The sequence below is a fragment of the Sceloporus occidentalis genome, unplaced genomic scaffold (genome assembly GCF_023333645.1).
Source record: "Sceloporus occidentalis isolate IW3139 unplaced genomic scaffold, rSceOcc1.0.p SCAF_46, whole genome shotgun sequence".
Taxonomy (NCBI): Eukaryota; Metazoa; Chordata; class Lepidosauria; order Squamata; family Phrynosomatidae; genus Sceloporus; species Sceloporus occidentalis.
The window spans coordinates 3,894,906-3,913,091 of NW_028317026.1; the positions used below are offsets into that span (position 1 = coordinate 3,894,906).

The following is an 18,186-nucleotide window of genomic DNA, read 5'->3' on the forward strand; positions in this document are numbered from 1 at the left end:
TGCTTGAATAAGTAAGGCCTGAATAACTATTAGCACAGCACAGAAGTGAACAAAATGAACAAGGCTTCGGAGTGCATACCGTATTTTTCGCTCTATAAGACGCACCTGCTGATAAGACGCACCTAGATTTTAGAGGAGAAAAAAAAGGAAAAAATATTTTGAGCTAAAAAATGGGCTAAAATATTTATTACAATAACTGAATAAGCTATGAACACAGTAAGACACACGCAGTAAGACACACGCAGTAAGACACACACAGACACAGTAAGACACACACAGACACAGTGAGACACACACAGACACAGTGAGACACACACAGACACAGTGAGACACACACAGACACAGTGAGACACACACAGACACAGTAAGACACACACAGACACAGTGAGACACACACAGACACAGTGAGACACACACAGACACAGTAAGACACACACAGACACAGTGAGACACACACAGACACAGTGAGACACACACAGACACAGTAAGACACACACAGACACAGTGAGACACACACAGACACAGTAAGACACACACAGACACAGTGAGACACACACAGACACAGTGAGACACACACAGACACAGTAAGACACACACAGACACAGTAAGACACACACAGACACAGTGAGACACACACAGACACAGTAAGATACACACACACACACAGTAAGACACACACACAGTAAGACCTCCCTCCCTAACCCCCCTTCTCAGTATCTCCCCTCTAACTCCCTAACCCCCCCTTCTCAGTATCTCCCCTCTAACTCCCTAACCCCCCCTTCTCAGGATCTCCCCCCCCGCCCCGGTCACTTACCTTAAACTCCTGTGTTGGAAGCGTGAGGCGTTTGTCTCGGGTGCCGGCGCTTCACTGCTGATCGCCGGCGTCTGACGTCATATGCCGGCGCCCAGCGTAAAGCGCCGGCACCCGAGACAAACGCTTCCAACACAGGAGTTTAAGGTAAGTGACCGGGGCGGGGGGGGGACACCGGACTCATTGGTGAGTCACCAGGACACTCTTTGCGGGCCGGTCCGAGCTATTCAGCGGGCCGGATGTGGCCCGCGGGCCGTGCTTTGCCCAGGTCTGGTCTAGATGATGATGCTATAATAATAGCTCTCTATTATGGCCACATATCCAGTCCTGGGGATACCGTTCCCTTGTGTGCCTAGAAATGTACTTCCCATAAATGTACAACACTAACAAACAGTTCCTCTATACATTTTAATATCTCACAAATTTGAGTCATTCAAAGTGTGGGGGTTATTGTTACCACAGCTAGAGGGTGATGCACCTGGAGTGTTGGTCCTTTTCAACTGGTGATAATTTTGTGTTTCTTGTAATATGCACAGTATGCTATATAAAACAATAAATACTGATAATAATAATGATACCTGTGTAATATGCTTCTCACAGCAGACCGTGACGGAGAAACACAAACTGAATGTGCCTGAAACAATGACAGAAGTGCTTGACGTTTCTGATGAGGAAGGTGTGTATCATTATAGCCTAAAATCTCATTTCTTAAAAACTAAGATATATATATAAACCCCATTAAAGATATGTATTGCCTATTACATTACTGTGATTTGCAATATGGAACCTTGACATATACCTCACTTTTTTTCTTTACATTGAAAGCAAAAATCCTTCTTCTCCTTCTCTGGGCCAGCTCTAGGTTCTTAGCAGCCCTAATCAGAAATACTTATTGGAGATCCATGTCTAACATAAGAAATAAAAATGATACGTATGCATAAACTAAAGGACACAATATTAATGATCAGAAATGCTTTTATATAAAAGATATTACAATGCTGTACATTTACATGGAGTCACCCTTTTAGGTAGACCTTGGGGGAGTGGGGGCTTTAAGCGGCTGTCTACTCTGCTTATAGGTAGCACAACCACGTCTAGTCAATGCAGTGAGGACATGGACCACTGGTGGTCTGTGTGAGAACCTGATGTTTTCATTAAATATTGCTATATTGCTATGTTTAACAGCTCGTGGGGGCCTCTTTTCATCATTACTTTTGTTACCCCCTTTTAATTTTTGCTGCCAATACCACATTGCTCCGACTATACGCCTCGTTTGCTTAGCAACCATTTTGAACCATCATTATGTAAGATATGGGACTCCCTTACTTTCCCTGCGGAGTATTATATTAGCTCTAGCTCTCTCTCATTATGTTGTCAAACTGAAATATGCTTCACACAGCCTTTAAACTCTTTGATGATGATCTTCTGTCTGACGAGAGACTTCTCAGTGTGCAAGGTATCTCAGAACGGTGTGTTAGTGTGAAAAAAAATGTGTTTGTGGTTTGGGGGGCGCTTGATGCTGGTAAGCTTGTTGGCTGTGCTAAATTTTTAACACATACCGACATGTGCAGGTAGTTGATCTAAAATGAAATCCAGTTTTAGAGCAGGTGTTATCCTCCCAGCATGTGCCCTAGAATGTTATATGAAACTAACCTAGTTCTACCCGTAGACCCTTTTTTCTTTTATTACTTATCTATGTTGTAAATATAATTTCGCTATTGTGAATCTCTCATAACCCTTACTACTGCAGGGGTTCCTTAAATGCAGTCTCATATATATATATATTAAACTATATATATATATATATATATATATATAATTTACATTTTCAGGACATGCTAATCTGATCTTTTTATGTAGGAAATAAACCTTTGTTTTGGTAAAATGTATTGGGAAAGGCTTTTTTTGTAACAACCCTTTTATAATGTCATCTTTGAAGAAGCAATATTTTTTAATATTTTTTTTTAGAAGAAAGTTCCTTTTAAATAAAAACTGAAATCCCAGGTTCCATATGCCCTACAGTTAGCATCTAGATGAAATGCTCTGCAAGACAGTTCTTTCCATTCTGTGATCAGACACCTTACGCTAAATTTAGTCCTGAATCAAGCTGCTAGAAGAGAATGCAATATGCTTCACCAGTCTCTAAAGAACAAAGGTTGCTAAAGACCCATAAGGGAATTATCTTCCCCAAAGCAAAGGCTTGTCATGCACTCCGAGCGATCTCAAAATGACTTGTAGCTGTCAAGGTGATAACTGGATATTTATCTTATCCCATACTTTGGATGCTTATCATTTTATGTAGGCTCTGTAAATTATAGCACTAAATTGTTTTGTAAATGATCACACATTCCATATGCTAAATGCATTGCAATAGGCCTAAAACCATTAACATTAGATGTGGATTTTCTGTTTAAATAAGCTTCCAGATATTGCCGTGTACTAAGCAGTAACAATGTATATGTCGTACGTGGGCTACTAACCATTGGCGATTCTAGTTTTGTCAGGGATAATGTCGTGTTGTTAGATCATTAAAGCTTCTTCAAACCTTTGCACAAGGAGATGATACAATGACGGGAGATGGTGGAGAGTACCTTCGACCAGAGGACCTAAAAGAACTTGGAGATGACTCTCTGCCTGGCAGTCACTTCCTCGATGGTATGACCTATCTGAGATACAGTCTGGAGGGCGGACGCTCAGAAAGGTATGTGCTTTTCACCAACGAAGTCATTTGAGGAGCCTGCAATTGTACCTGTGAGCATTTTTTGTGAAGGAAACAAGGGAATCTGTAAATCCGACATTGTGGCTGAGTGACTGAATGAAATCCCTTTTATGTTATAAAATGTTTTTAGGCATGTTGTGATCATACTGTGTTGTGATAAACAATGGAATGACTCAGTCTTAATCACCCAGCCAGACATCGACTGATAAATGTCTATGGAGGAGCATACTTTATTAACATTGCCATAAAGAATCAGCTCAGTGTGATGTTTCAGCATGGGAAGGTCACTCAAAATATCACATGACCGACAGCAATGGCAGCCCCCATACTTGCATATTAGCAAGTTTTTGGGTACAAAAACAGATATAATCAGGTTTTTGTCAAGACTAACCTATAATACTGTATGGTATGCTTAAGGAAAATTTTTTTTCGATGTACTTACCTTTAAGGATGAAAGTTTATTGTTATTTCTGATGTTAAGTAAATAATAATGATATTGAGTGGAGAGGCCAGACACAAATAATTACACAGCTATTTCTGAGCTCTTTCCTATGAATCATGTAATTGTAGCTAATAGGAACATTTTAGACCTCTGAGCATTCCAATGAGCTATAAGCAATCAGATTAGATACCTTAAAAACGTTAAAGTAGATGTTGGATTGCAGGAATTGCCAGTGACTACACTGGGTCAAAGTAAGTTCATGTCACAGGAAACCACAAGGCTTGATTATGTCGGCAAAACCAAGATATGTCAAACCCAATAAGACACATTTACCAGGAGCCTTTCTAATACAAGGCACTTAAAATATAGCAGCCAGCTAGAACATTTCCATGGAGACTGTTCTACAAATAGTACCCCAAAAATGTTCTTTATATATATCATCCATTCTTTCCCTTTCCTAAGGCTACAGGAAAGTGATGTAATTTTAGGCTTTTCTTTTTCATTACTTGTAAAGCATTTCATCAAACATTTAACAGGTCAATCATGATAACAGCATGGCTCAATTCGCAAAAGCAAAACAACACACATTTTAAGACTTCACATGACATGCTGATGGGGTTACCATTTGCACCCCATTATACCCTAGCTATTGGGGATACCCCTTCCCATTTTAACCTTTAATTAATGGACAGATCACGTCCATGACTTAGCCTAGTCTTCTAGAGAAGATGAAGGTTTAGGATAAGCACATGTTGAGGATTTGCATTGTCTTTTGAAAGTATTGCTGTTGTGTATTCAAATATAATGAGATTTGACATTGCTAGATATTTATCTTGTTTAGATAAACTGTGATCTTGCCCACATTTCATTCTCTTAAAAAAGTTTGGCCTCTGTGTACATAGGATGAGTAATAATGTTGCTAATATTGCTGAAAGAATGAGTTGAGGCCCTGGATATATATATTTTTTTATTCACATACATTCATTCATCAATGGTCATTAAATAAAAATACCAAAACTGACACATTAGTCATAGGTGTCCTATTAATCACAATCTAATATTACAAATTGAAGTATTTTAGTTTTTGTTTGGACAGGTATTTAAGTAAGATTCAGGAGATGACGTGGTGGTTTATTCTTATAGAAGAGAGTTTTAAGGAATCCCCCACATCACCGTTGAATAATGCAAAGTCTTCCTGCAAAAGAAGCTCACTAGGGTATATAATGCATAGAGATATCAACGTAATCTTTAGTGCTAATTGATAGGTTACCAATGAGATACACCACAGTAAGTAGGTCCCTTGTAATTTTGTACAGTGTTATCTAAAGATTCAGGACATGGATATGAACTTCACTTCCATCACAGCATTCAAAGGACCTGACCATTTTAATTAATTTTATTAATTATAAAAATTCAGTTCTGACATTGGGATGCAGAGATAATTAATGAATGTAGAGTATGTGAATGAATGAAATTGAGGAATAAGGATGCTAAAAATTATGCCTCTTGAAGTCCTCATTACATAGTGATTACCCATTGTTAAGCAAAATAAGTTTTCCCAAGATAACAACATACCATTCCTCTTTTTAAGTGGTGCATTACTAATTGCATTATGGAGTTTCATGTCAATCGATGTGAACTTTTTTTTATACTAATGCAGCAGATACCATTCATTTTCTAACTGTTATCTGCCATTATTTATACCTTTCCTTTGTTTTTTTTTCTTCCCTTCCTTATGTGGATGATTTCCACAGCACTATGCCTAGGTAGGTATCACATTGCATGATGCCATCCGTTGATTTGTGTGTAGCCATATACGTGAAATACCAATGCATTTGAACATGCTTTACACTTTGCTGTTCAAACTTTGCTCTTCATGTTATTTTTTCATACCATTCATGATCTTCATTGCCATCATCGTGTTCTCCTAAAAGCTTGTTTCTGAAGGGTGCAGGGAGATATGGAACATGTAAAAAGTGTCATTGTTTCAATGTTGTATTTAGGATAAAGCATCACACATTATTTTGATTTGTGACGGATCTTCAATGTATTTCTCTTGAGCTTTAAAGGAGAGAAACAAAAAAACACACAGACCCCAAGGCTTATAAAGTCAATACCATCATTTGAACGCCAGCTGAACTTACGATGAAGTACCTACAGAACTCAATGCCCTATGGATGCTATAGATGCTAACTGTACACCTTTCTCTTTTTTCCCTTTTTCTGTGATGATACAAAGCATTGCAATTCCTCCCTCAAGCCACATGGTAACCTTTCTAGTTTAGGAAGTACTACCATGGTAGCTTCATGTCAAGAAGAACTGCAGATCTGTGTAGCTTTAATGTACTTCCTTCTATTTACCCAATTCCACCTCTACAGTACATTCACTCATTCAGTACTGTCTATAGATTCTGTGGACTTGGAAAGGGGATCAGAAACTAAGGTTTTATCAACCAGTTAGCTTAACATAGAAACAGAATTTCATAGCAGATAAGAACCAATCGACCCATTTTTCTTGATGTAAAGACTCAGACCTTATTTAGTCCTTGGTCTTCTCTAAGAATGCCTATCCCATGCATGTTTAAATTCCCTCACTGTATTAGCCTCTACCACTCCAGATAGGAGGCTATTACTCTCTCAGTAACGTAAGTAACTTAAACCTATACATTTTTTTATTGGTAAGTTAAGAGCTCAAGGGCGGTAATTGTTACCTTTTTAGAGTTATTATTACTAGCGGCATACTACCCTGGCTTGCGATGCCTTTTGTACGTCTGTTTGTGTAAGCAAAAAAACATAAAAACACATAGCCAGCTTGAAAATACCCAAACCCTTACAAAACCAGGTACTGGATTGCATGACCAAAGCTGAATGGCTGATCTTCTGTCATGCTTTTATGACACTCCTGGGATGACCTTTATATATATATATACATATATATATATATATATATATATATATATATATATGTATATGTATATATATATGTATATATGTGTGGAAGCATTGAAGAAAGCCTTTATTAGACGTAAAGGCGAAACATGGGCCTATACTATGTGATGCATACCTATACAGAGTTTATTTTTGTTTCATTGCGATTATAACTGTCACCGTAATTATACAAATATGTCTTGGGTACAAAATCTGCTGCAATCTTTTTTAAAAAATCAACATTTTCATCTGTGCTGCAAAATATACATTTTAACGTGGGCGTTGAAAATAATTTGACAAGCGTAACTGCATAGGAGAACACTTTTGTAAGAGCATTGTTGTTAAATGTAATGTTCTGTAATTGTGTGTTTTTTATTGTTAAGCAACCAGCTTGCTATCGTTCATTGTGTCTGTGTCGTATGTGGAATGACGCACTAAAATGGCATATTATTTTTAAGTTGCCCTTTCATGGCACCAGGCTTAGTGAGCAAATGTAGCTGTCCACAGACCATCACTGTATCTTCCAGGGGATACACTACTATGTGCCCTCGTTGCTCCTTATGCTTGTTACATGTCTAAAATGGATTTTTCAGTCCATTTCAATTTTAAACATGAGTATTCACATCTACCCTACCAAAAACACAATGTAATGTACTACGGACCTCTGTGAAAAAGAGCTCACATAAAAACTGTGAATACTAGAACATCTATGTATTACCCGTCTGTCCTCATTGTACAATGCTGTGGTCTTGCAGAGGCTGTATAGGTTTGTCCCCCTGGAAGTTGCATCAAGTGCTAATAGCTCACTTTTTTCATTCCCTGGCTTATCCCTCCATCCCCCCCTTTCACAACCACAATCCCGCTGCTGCTGCTACTACATAAATGCGTCAACCAACCAGCCTGCGATCCTTCAGTTCAGACAGGTCACATTCGGTGAGCCATACATCCTACCTTCGAGGGAGCACCATGATAGATGACACAGTTATCATCCCCAATGAACAGGTAAGTACAACTTTTAGCTAATTGTTTGTGCTGAATATGTTGTTTATTGTGTTTATTAAGATGTCCTACTATACAGCACAAAAAAAAATCAAATGTATGTACGAAAGATGCCCCCACAGAGAGGGTGGTGGCTAAAGGGCAAGTATGATATACTTAGTTAAACATAGACTAACATACAAAAACCCACACACAGTAACAAAACACATTAATACACACACACTCTAAGATAATATAATTGCACCATATGCTCACACTAACAACTTAACCTTTAACACCATACTCAAACATGCACGCACACTCTAGCACCATACACTAACACACACTCTCTCAAATAACATATTCTAACTCACCACTATACTCTCGAATACACACATACTCTTACCTTCCACACAGGCTACCACTCCCTGTGCAAGCTGCCATGCTACTAATGCATGATAACATAACATTGTGTTAAGTGACCCAGCTGAGTACCTCTGCTATAAAAGTGCCAGGATTTGCTAGTGGGGACAATGAGTCAGTCCCTCAAAAAATAAATGTAATAATAAAACTTCATATATTAAGCTATAATCATCTTACCATAAACACCTGGCTCCTCAGCCCTGCATTGTCCCCATCAGCCCCTGCCATTTCCCCTCAGCCTCTGTCATGACTACCATAAGCCCCTGTCATGTCCCCTCAACCTCTGTCATGCCTCCATCAACCTTTACCATGACCTCCCTTAGCCCCACTAGTCCTTGCCTTGTCCCATTAACCTATGTCATGTCCCCACCAGCCACTCCTATGCCCCCCTTAGCCCCTGCCATTTCCTATCAGCCCCTGCCAGGTCCGCACCAGCCCCTGTCATGCCCCCTGCAGCCCCTATCATGCCTACCACAACCCCTGCCATGTCCCCACCAGCCCCTGTCATATTTCCGCCACAGCACCTGTATTCCCCCCATCAGCCCCTGCCGTGTCACCACCAGTGGTGTGAAAATGTGATTTTTTTTTTCTTCTCCTTTTTCTATAAAAGTATTTTGCTTTTGAATATATTGATATATGTAGGTTGTACGTGCTATTAATTTAAACATTCATCTGTGAAAGATTGCTTTCTCTTTAGATATCTACTTATCTAGCTATATAGCATGTCTTCATAAAGGTCTAAAATGTATATATTATTATTTATTGCATGCTATAACATTCATATGGTAACTGTTTAGGCAATGTATTTGTCAAAGCAAGCGGACCACAACACATACCACCTCAACTGGGGAACAGACAACCTGGACAACGTGGCTCTCTCATCTAGTCCTATTCACTCTGGGTGAGTTCAGTGTCACAAAATAATGTGTATCACTACTAGCAAAAGTAACATAATTGCTGCTTCTTTAAGGTAAAACCAATAATTTGCCTATGCTGCCACTTAAAAATATAACCGTGCAGTACCCCAGCTTCACCAAGTAACATGTACTACAGTGCCACCTTTGCCCTAAACAGTCTATGATCGCCACCTTTGCCCCAAAAGGCTTGAGTGCCTTTGCTTTAAGCAGCTTTTCAGTGCCATCCTAACCAAAAGCCTGTCTATGCCATCTTTGCACCCAGCTTGTCAGTGACCCTCAAGCAGCTTATATGTGCCATCATTGTCCTCAAACAGCTTGTATGTGCCATCGTTCTTTGAACCTTGCCCCCCTTTTTCAGCATACACTCTGACACTGATATGTAAACACACTTATACGAGTTGCACACACTCACTTACATACACATATACATTCATTCTAATGCGCATCATCTCACCCCACTTACACATACAAGCTCATACACAAACACACATCCATGCTCACACACTTATACATACACATGCATGCTCACAAACACTTATAGATAGATAGCCATCCTCACATACATGTCTGTATACAAACAAACAAACATACATACATACAAACCCCCTTCCCGTCTGCCCCTGCTTTCCTCTCACCTCTCCTGCAGCTTCCTCTCCGGCTCACCGCAGGGTCACATGACGCAACATTACCTCGAAACGTTCCAGTCTCCCTGTGCCAGTTCAAAATAGTTTAGAAAGGACCTGGACTGGAGTGGTCCAGGTCAGAAGGGCCCTTTCTAAACAATTTTGAACTGGTACAAGGAGACAGAAACAAGTGGTCGCAGGTCGCCTGTAGGTACGCAATTGAAAAAAAACTAAAGGCAGCCTTTGATGGCATAAGCAGAGCGATATGTTTATGGAAACCAGATTTTACATAAATAATGGTAGTAAACTGTGTTGATGATGCTACCTACATAAAAGGTCATTGTACTTGAACGTTACAGGGGATGTAATAGTTTCTGCGTCTTATGTGGGTTTACTAAATATTTTCTTTCCCTTTGGCTCTGCATAACTGTCTTTTCTTCTGCTTTGCTCTCTTTTCCTGCTTTCTCACTTCTAAACGGTCTGTTCTGTTCCAGCCGACTGTCTCCATGTCTTGACCGAGACAACAGCAGGTGAACTGAGTTTTGGTTTACTTAGCGATTGACTTTGTTTCCACTTCCATAAACGTTACTCACGTTGGGGGGGGCTTCAGTGTGGTCATATCTGCAACCGGTACTAATGATAAACTAAAATATGAAATGCAACAGACTTAATCTAGACACACAGGAAGATTTACATACTGGGCTTTCATCTTTTTTATTAATAAAATGAAAACATTACAAACAAATAGTTGGACATTCTGTGTTCTCATACGATATAAGAAACTCAAATGGCCACAAATGTCTGCACTTATTAGCTTGTAGAAGACGGCATTCGAGTGAAAATTCATTCAAATAAATAATCAGGAAATTAACTGTGATGCATGTTTGTTCTGATTACCCAGTGTTATGTACTAAAGCACCCGATACATTTACTGTACGAGTAATCTAGGTATGTTATTAGAAGGAAAAAAATGTTTGGATATATTCACAGAATTTCATTATTCATTAGTCTCTAGCTCTCCTGAAATGAATAACAGTAAATGGTTTCGTTTCAACCACACCTCTTTGAAAGGACAAATGCTATATGTCATATATCTATATATTCATATCCTGCATTGACCCAAAACACATAAGTGTATATATATATATATATATATATATATAATGTTACATTCATTGATTTTAGAAATAAGTCTGCCAGGTGTTTCCGTGTATGGTGCGTTTTACCATCATCATGTTTTTCACTTATATTTTTATTATATAATATCAGACAGTCATCCCATTGTGGAGTGACAATAACTGTTAGGAAATGAATGTTAATTATTAAACTTTATAGGTGCGGTTCAACAATAATAATAGAAAAACAGCGTTCTCTTGTAGACCAATCACAAACCTTTTTTTCTGTCAAGCTAAGCAGTTGCCTAGAGCTCTGTTTTTGTTGGCAGATGCGCCACCTATGGAGTATGTGCCTATGGGTAACTAACATGTAATTCTGGCTTCCCACCACCCTACATCAGGCCAGCAGATACAGGCTAAACCCGCTAAACCTATAAACTGCAATATGCCATTTCCGCAAGGTTGCCAATTTTTATATAGTTTTTATTTTTCTCATATTTTGCACGTTTTTTTTTTTTTTAAATAATTCATTCATTCTGACAACAAGTAGTTTAGAATAAATGGTATCTTATTTTTTTCTAATCTGTCCAAAAAAGAATCATCCTCAAGTGATTTCATGCATTTCAGAAAAGAACACTAAAAATAAAACAATAGTTCATAGTAACTGATAAACATTTTAGGCATAAACTATAACAATGCAAAGCTGTATCACATTTCAAGACATTTTGTAGCTAGAAATCACAACATTTTGAAACTGTATTGGGATATCTTTTAGACCAGATCAGCTGGAAAGGGAAATGCTAAACAGGATAATATCACGTGCATGTTCCAATAACATGCATCATTTTTTTGTACTTTGTTGTGCATGACAGTGTTCCCAATATGATTGTATACCTTTGGTATTTTTCATCTGTTATTCGTTGATTAGTTTATGTTTTTTCCTCTAAGTAATAGCATGCAGAATGAATTCCTGCTTGTGTTCATTAATGATCATGCTGTACTTTACTATTTATTTTTGGATGTCTTTCTTATTGAAAGTAATTTCCTTCAGGGTATTCTAAGCACATTTAAGGGGTGCTGAGGAATTATTTTAGTATGTTGAGTTTAAGAAAAAGAACCCCCCCCCCCCCCACAAAATAAAGAATAAAATTAAATGTTGCAGTCATATTTTGTTATTCTAGCATTGGCTTCTGTAACAAAACCTACTTTTTTTTTGTTAATTTGATGATTATATAAAATTACAGGCCGAAATCGCATAGTTAAATCATACTGCATCTGGTTATGGTTCTTTACAGGAATCAGCTGCTTGAATGTGGCACATAGTTTTCTATCTACATATATGATTATTAACTTTGTCCTGTCTTTTTCTTGTATATCTGAAGCTGTTTGACTAGAAGAAAAATACATGCGAGCTGCATATATACACTGTCCTTGTATGTGATGGCATGTTACCTGTTTTTTTTTTTTTACATATTTTACATTAATTTTGCCTATTTCACCTTCTTTCCAGTTTCCTGGTTAGCTTCATGGTGGATGCCCGTGGAGGAGCTATGAGAGGCTGCAGACACAATGGTCTAAGGATAATAATTCCACCACGGAAATGCACTGCCCCAACACGAGTTACATGTCGTTTAGTCAAGCGCCATCGATTGGCAACTATGCCACCTATGGTGGAAGGCGAAGGTCTGGCCAGTCGTCTAATTGAAGTTGGTCCTTCTGGGGCTCAATTCCTTGGGTAGGTTATTTTCTGTGGCAAAGTGTGGTGTAGATAACACAATGAATGTTCATTAGAATGCACAAGTTACTTTTGGTGATCTACATGTATAGCATAGGCACAAACACATCATTGTATCTTGAGTTTTATGACCTTAATCTTGATGAATGTTGGATGTATCTTGGGAACAAGTTGAGAGCACTTGGCTTCTTCTTGTGTCGGAGAGCTGCCAAGCCATTTTCACTTTCCTCAGAAACTCTGGATGAGTTTCTGAAGGCTTACCGTGAGTTCAGTAGGGCAGCTCACCCACAATAACAAATAAATAATCTCTCTATCCGCCATCATTCTCCAGCATCATTCGCCAGTCTAAAAGACTAAGACAATAACATTTTTAGACAATGCAGCTGTTTATACCAAGTTCTAAGAAGTATAGCCATTTTTGTAGAGTACTTTTTCAATGTATTTCCTTGTGATATGTGAATCTAGCACAAAGTGAAGCAGAAACCGTTGCAAAAATAAATTTGTGAGGTTGTTAGGGAAACTATATATGAAAGATGGCTTTTTTCTGTCATTATAGGTGGATTTTTTTACAGGATATTTTTGTTTCATTCAATGTTCTTTTTTGCAAATCTCACTTTGCAGCTTTAACCGTTTTTTATCACTCTTGTCATTACAAGATATCGTGGCTGACGCCTATTAAGATCTTTGTGTAGGCAATTAACTTGACGGGAAATAATCCCACCACTCTTAAATTCTTTTAGTTGTTCTAGTACTGTAAACGTTTCAAGTAATAAGTACCATCAACTATACCCAGGAACAAAAACATACCTGTTAAGGAACACTCCAATTCCCACTGTGATCTATGTACTGAATATGACCAGCTTAATGTACTTACATTTACTTTATCTAAATTGCTTCAGACATTTTTTTTCTAAACTGACTCCCAAAATCGGGTCACCATTAAAACAAACTGAAATTACTCTTACTTATGTTCTTTCTTCCACCGCTGCTTTGGATGTACTCAGTAAACTTCACCTTCCTACGGCTCCTCCCCCTCTAAACGAGGGAGAAAGCTTGGTCAGTCGAATCCTTCAACTGGGACCTCCTGGGACCAAATTCCTTGGGTAGGAGTGACTTAAGATCAAGTTGATGGATGCCGGCTTCCCCATTCGTCCCTTGTTCTTCACTATTATTTCTTTTTTTTCCCTGTCAGTGACTGTTTCCAATATTTTGTCTGTGATTTATTTTGGAACATTTGATAGTGGATGAAGCCTGATTAAATTTTGTAACCTTTGTGATTTTTTTTTTGTTCTTGCTGTTTTGGTGGTAGAGTTTGTGTTTTTTATTCTGCCTCTGTGCATTTCTCAGTGGTGTTTAATTTTTGCTTGAGCATGTAATGTATGTATGTATGTATGTTTTTTTTAATTTGTTGGCTTTGGTCAGGTCTGTCGTGGAGCAACCTGGATATTAAAACATGATTAACTTGTCCCAGTGAAAAGTTTCAAATATTCTTCTTTTGTGGTTAAAACTGTTACTTGATTAGGGATCTCCCAGTTTTATCTAATATCCTAATCAGCACAAGACAAAAATCCGGCACTTGTTAGAAGGATTCCAGGTTTGCCCCAGCATGAAATGATATGGATTCCTCATATCTTAATCTTTACATTTCTACTTTAGACCTGTGATTGTGGAAATACCTCATTTTGCGGCTTTGCGAGGAAAAGAGCGAGAGCTTGTTATCCTACGCAGTGAGACTGGTGACAGCTGGAAAGAACACTTTTGTGAGTTCAGTGAGGATGAACTTAATGAAATACTCAACGGAATGGATGAAGGTGCGTTGTTTTTTTTTTCTCTGCACTTTCTAGTTTTAATGACCTTGTTAAAAAATGTTAAATGATTGAAATTGAATCAATTTTTTAAAGACATGTAGTCTTTACCACTTACTATATTTTTTTATAGCACTTGATTCTCCCGAGGAACTAGAAAAGAAGCGAATTTGTCGTATTATCACTCGGGATTTCCCACAGTATTTCGCAGTGGTGTCCCGGGTTAAGCAGGACAACAATCTGATTGGACCTGAAGGAGGAATTCTAAGCAGCACTGTGGTTCCCCAAGTCCAAGCAGTCTTCCCAGAAGGTGCACTTACCAAGAGGATACGAGTTGGCCTCCAGGTATAGAACTATGAATAGGGCTATGCTGAATAATTAATAGAAAAGACATTTGTTCTATAACTACACTGCGTAGGAAACTAAAGAGATTTCTCATTATTAGATTATGACTTTATGTTTCAAAAGTGATCTAAAATGGTTTTCTCTTCTGCATTTATACTGCTTATATCAGTGGCCTTACAGTTCTTAAAGAAACATCCCACAATAATTTGTGCATTCTTAGTAATTTCTGCGGTGATTATGTTAGTAATATCTGTTTTTTCTTACATGGTATGGCATAAGAATAGTGGTTTTAGGTGTGATTTTGACAGGGTCAATCACCCATGGGGGCATAATGTGATCTGTTTGCCAGGTGGTATAGGATAAAGATGTGTCCTGTATGCTACATACAAAGTAACTTTGTAAAAATTTTATGGAAGCAAAATAATCTTAATTGATTGATTCCAAATATTTAATTTGGTTTATTCCACATAATCCTAATTTGGCATCCGTTGTTTTTCTGTTGTATACATAAAGGCTCAACCAATGCATGAAGACCTTGTAAAGAAGATATTGGGTAATAAAGCCTCTTTCAGTCCTATTGTGACTTTGGAACCTAGAAGAAGGAAATTTCACAAACCAATAACAATGACTATTCCAGTCCCAAAAGCCTCTAGCGAGGCAATACTCAATGGATATGGTGGGGAAGCCCCAACATTAAGATTACTATGCAGTATAACTGGTAAGTCAAATTCAACAAACATTGGTTTCTTATGCTTGCCTAATAAATAAAAAAATGTTTACAGACCCAAGGATGTTTCCTATGCTATCAGCTGAGCCTCCTTACATTATGAGATCCATAATGTTATTTAGATGCTTTATCTGTAAAATATTTGTAAACTTGCTTCCACAACCAGCCCTTGAGGCTGCTTTTACAGCAAATCTTCATATAGGAGACAGCTAATTGTTATTTTAATTACCTATTAAGGGTTATTAATCCTTGGCTTTTTATTACTTCACCGTAGGGATAAGAATGTTTTGGATGGGTAAAAATGTTTCTCGTTGTCTCGGCAGGTGGTACTACTCCCGCACAGTGGGAAGATATCACTGGAACCACACCCCTTACATTCATTAATGAATGTGTTTCATTTACCACTAATGTATCTGCCAGGTAATGTAATACAGTGTTTTCAATTGTGTGAATTCTTTTATCAATCTAATATATAACCATATTAGTTATGTATGCTACTGAAAAATTGTGTCTTGGTAAAAGCAGGAATGGGCTAATCACTAGGGACAGGCATCCTAAACTAGGCATCCAACATACACCCTGTAAACACACACAAATTACACACATTTACTCATATTCAGTAACACACATGTACACATTCATTCTAATACACACTTTTCATCTCACCCCACTTGCACATACATGCTCACACACAAAAACCTACACATACATACACACACAATTACACATCCATGCTCACACACACAATTACAAATCCATGCTCACACACACGCACGCACATAATTACACATTCATGCTCATAAACATAATTACATATCCATGCTCACACGCACACAATTAGGCATTCATTCTCATAAACATAATTACATATCCATGCTCACACGCACACAATTAGGCATTCATGCTCAGACACACATAATTACGCATCCATGCTCACACACACACAATTACACATCCATGCTCACACACACGCACGCAATTACACATTCATGCTCATGAACATAATTACATATCCACGCTCACACGCACACAATTAGGCATTCATGCTCGCACACACATAATTACGCATCCATGCTCACACACACAATTACACATCCATGCTCAAACATACACAGACAGTTAGGCATCCATGCTCACACACACACAGTTAAACATCCATACTGACCCACACAATTACACATCCATGCTCAAACACACACACACAGGCATCCATGCTCACACACACACACACACAATTACACATCCCTACTCACACACACACAATTACAAATCCAGCAATCTGGCTGCTCGCACAGCCTTGATTACGTCACATGACCGCAATATGTTCCTGTCTCCCCATGCTGGTTCAAAATAGTTTATAAAGGGCCCTTCCGACCTGGAGCGGAGCATTCCAGGTGGGAAGGGCCCTTTCTAAACAACTTTGAATCAGTATTAGGAAACAGGAACAAGGGGTCGCCCAGGGCCCCCTAGAGGCACAGGCCCCCCTAGAGGCAAAGGCCCCATTGCAGCTGCGACCGCTGTGACCCCTGTAGTTACGTCAGTGTAAATATCTATCATCTTAACCATTTCTTAACAATATCCCTTGGAAAAAGAGACTTGTTTATCAATCAGCATTAATTATGATGTGAGCGATGGCAAATGGTGGCCAGTGAAGGTAATGCATACAATGTAATTTTAGTAAAAAATTCAATGTGTGGCATTCAATATTGTCAATATTCCTCCACAGGTTCTGGCTAATAGACTGTCGGCAAATCCAAGACTCTGTTAATTTTGCCAGCCAAGTGTACAGAGAAATTATATGTGTGCCCTACATGGCCAAATTTGTTGTGTTTGCCAAATCCCATGACCCTATAGAAGCACGGTTACGTTGCTTTTGTATGACTGATGACAAGGTGGACAAGACATTGGAACAGCAAGAAAACTTTGCTGAAGTTGCTAGAAGCAGAGATGTAGAGGTATGAACTATGATAATAAAATCGATATTGAAAATTAATAAAGATATATGTTAAAACAGTACATTATGATCATGTAATAAATCATGTACAAAATACTAGTGTTTATTCACTTTTAAATTAAATTAAATACAAATAGTAACACAAGTTAGGTATTTCAGGGAAATAAGATATTCTGAGAAAACTAAGTATACTTTTTCTGCTTTGTTAATCAGAGTCATATAGTTTGGATTATATGTATGCCAGAAACTATATTGTTGTTAATCAGTTTGGTGGATTAGGATGTGAATAGAACGATGAACAGTAATTGTTCTTCTGTGTTCATTTTAAGGTGTTGGAAGGGAAACCAATCTATGTTGACTGTTTTGGCAACTTGGTGCCATTAATAAAGAGTGGACAACACCACATATTCAGTTTCTATGCCTTTAAAGAAAACAGACTTCCTCTATTTGTTAAGGTAATATTCACATCATACTTACATTCTTACCGGACCAAAGCATTATGTTCAAAATTAATAAAATATATAATGTATGAGACAGCATGAAGAAGTAGACCTACTAGTTCTGTAACATGCCACCAAAGCATTTACAAAAATGCATAAATCATGAATTTTCTGTATTATATTATCCAATGTGATGACGGATTAAAACGTCCACTGTTGGCTAAC

The 18,186-nt window shown here is 38.1% G+C and overlaps 1 protein-coding gene across 1 annotated transcript in view; it reads left to right on the forward strand.

The window, feature by feature from the left end:
- The window catches only part of LOC149289348 (uncharacterized), a 100,126-nt gene that overhangs the window by 52,277 nt on the left and 29,663 nt on the right, over positions 1-18,186 (forward strand). The window contains exons 23-33 of the mRNA XM_089490737.1: positions 1,415-1,487; positions 3,368-3,512; positions 7,799-7,901; positions 9,098-9,201; positions 12,466-12,690; positions 14,347-14,501; positions 14,629-14,840; positions 15,354-15,558; positions 15,891-15,987; positions 17,294-17,522; positions 17,851-17,976. Coding sequence (XP_089346863.1) covers positions 1,415-1,487; positions 3,368-3,512; positions 7,799-7,901; positions 9,098-9,201; positions 12,466-12,690; positions 14,347-14,501; positions 14,629-14,840; positions 15,354-15,558; positions 15,891-15,987; positions 17,294-17,522; positions 17,851-17,976 — 1,674 coding nt within the window. The remainder of the gene's footprint in view (positions 1-1,414; positions 1,488-3,367; positions 3,513-7,798; positions 7,902-9,097; positions 9,202-12,465; positions 12,691-14,346; positions 14,502-14,628; positions 14,841-15,353; positions 15,559-15,890; positions 15,988-17,293; positions 17,523-17,850; positions 17,977-18,186) is intronic.